The sequence below is a fragment of the Chinchilla lanigera genome, unplaced genomic scaffold, assembly GCF_000276665.1.
Source record: "Chinchilla lanigera isolate Chin_1 unplaced genomic scaffold, ChiLan1.0 scaffold00137, whole genome shotgun sequence".
Lineage (NCBI taxonomy): Eukaryota > Metazoa > Chordata > Mammalia > Rodentia > Chinchillidae > Chinchilla > Chinchilla lanigera.
In genome coordinates, this window is record NW_004955538.1 from 1,621,559 (window position 1) to 1,622,059 (window position 501).

The 501-nt window shown below is 65.3% G+C and overlaps 1 protein-coding gene across 8 annotated transcripts in view; it reads right to left on the bottom strand.

The window, feature by feature from the left end:
* Mok (MOK protein kinase) overlaps positions 1 to 294 on the bottom strand; it is a gene marked incomplete in the record, with an annotated part of 32,863 nt that extends 32,569 nt beyond the window's left edge. For 4 of the 8 annotated variants that reach the window (XM_013507834.1, XM_013507833.1, XM_013507832.1 and 1 more), the window contains 1 exon segment: positions 62 to 291. In XM_013507834.1, coding sequence (XP_013363288.1) covers positions 62 to 68 — 7 coding nt within the window. 8 annotated transcript variants of the gene reach the window in all.
* Between the last annotated feature and the right edge of the window lie 207 nt (positions 295 to 501).

A 501-nucleotide genomic window follows, 5' to 3' on the forward strand; every position in this document is an offset into this window, starting at 1 on the left:
CCCCGGCCCCGGCCGCTGCGCAGCGCGAACCGCCGCGCCCCAGCCGTCCCGGCCCACTCACTCTTCATCCCGACACGGGCGTGGGCACAACCCCTCGCAGACCCTGCCAGGGACAGAAAGGGGGCGCCCTGCCTTCCGCTTCCCTGAGGCGGGTCCTCCGCTAGGACCTCGACGGTGGTCCCTCGCTCGGAGCATTAGGAGCCCGCCGCCATATTGTATTTCTGTCACCCTAGCAACCATCAGGCCCAGACCTCCCCGAGGCGGCCGCCAGCCCGCGCCTGCGCACACGCCCTGCCCCGGCACGCGTGCGCAGTGCAGCCCGCGTCCTCTCCCTGGTTGCCAAGCAACCTTTTGCCGCTTTAAATCTAAATACAATTTCGGGGCTTCCAGAGTAGGCGATCTTTGCCTGACTCGCTTTCCCAGCTGTCCTGGGAATCTAGCCGTTTGGAGCCTAAGTAAGCGCGGACAATCGCTTTGAGCTCTAACTGGCTCGCGACATCT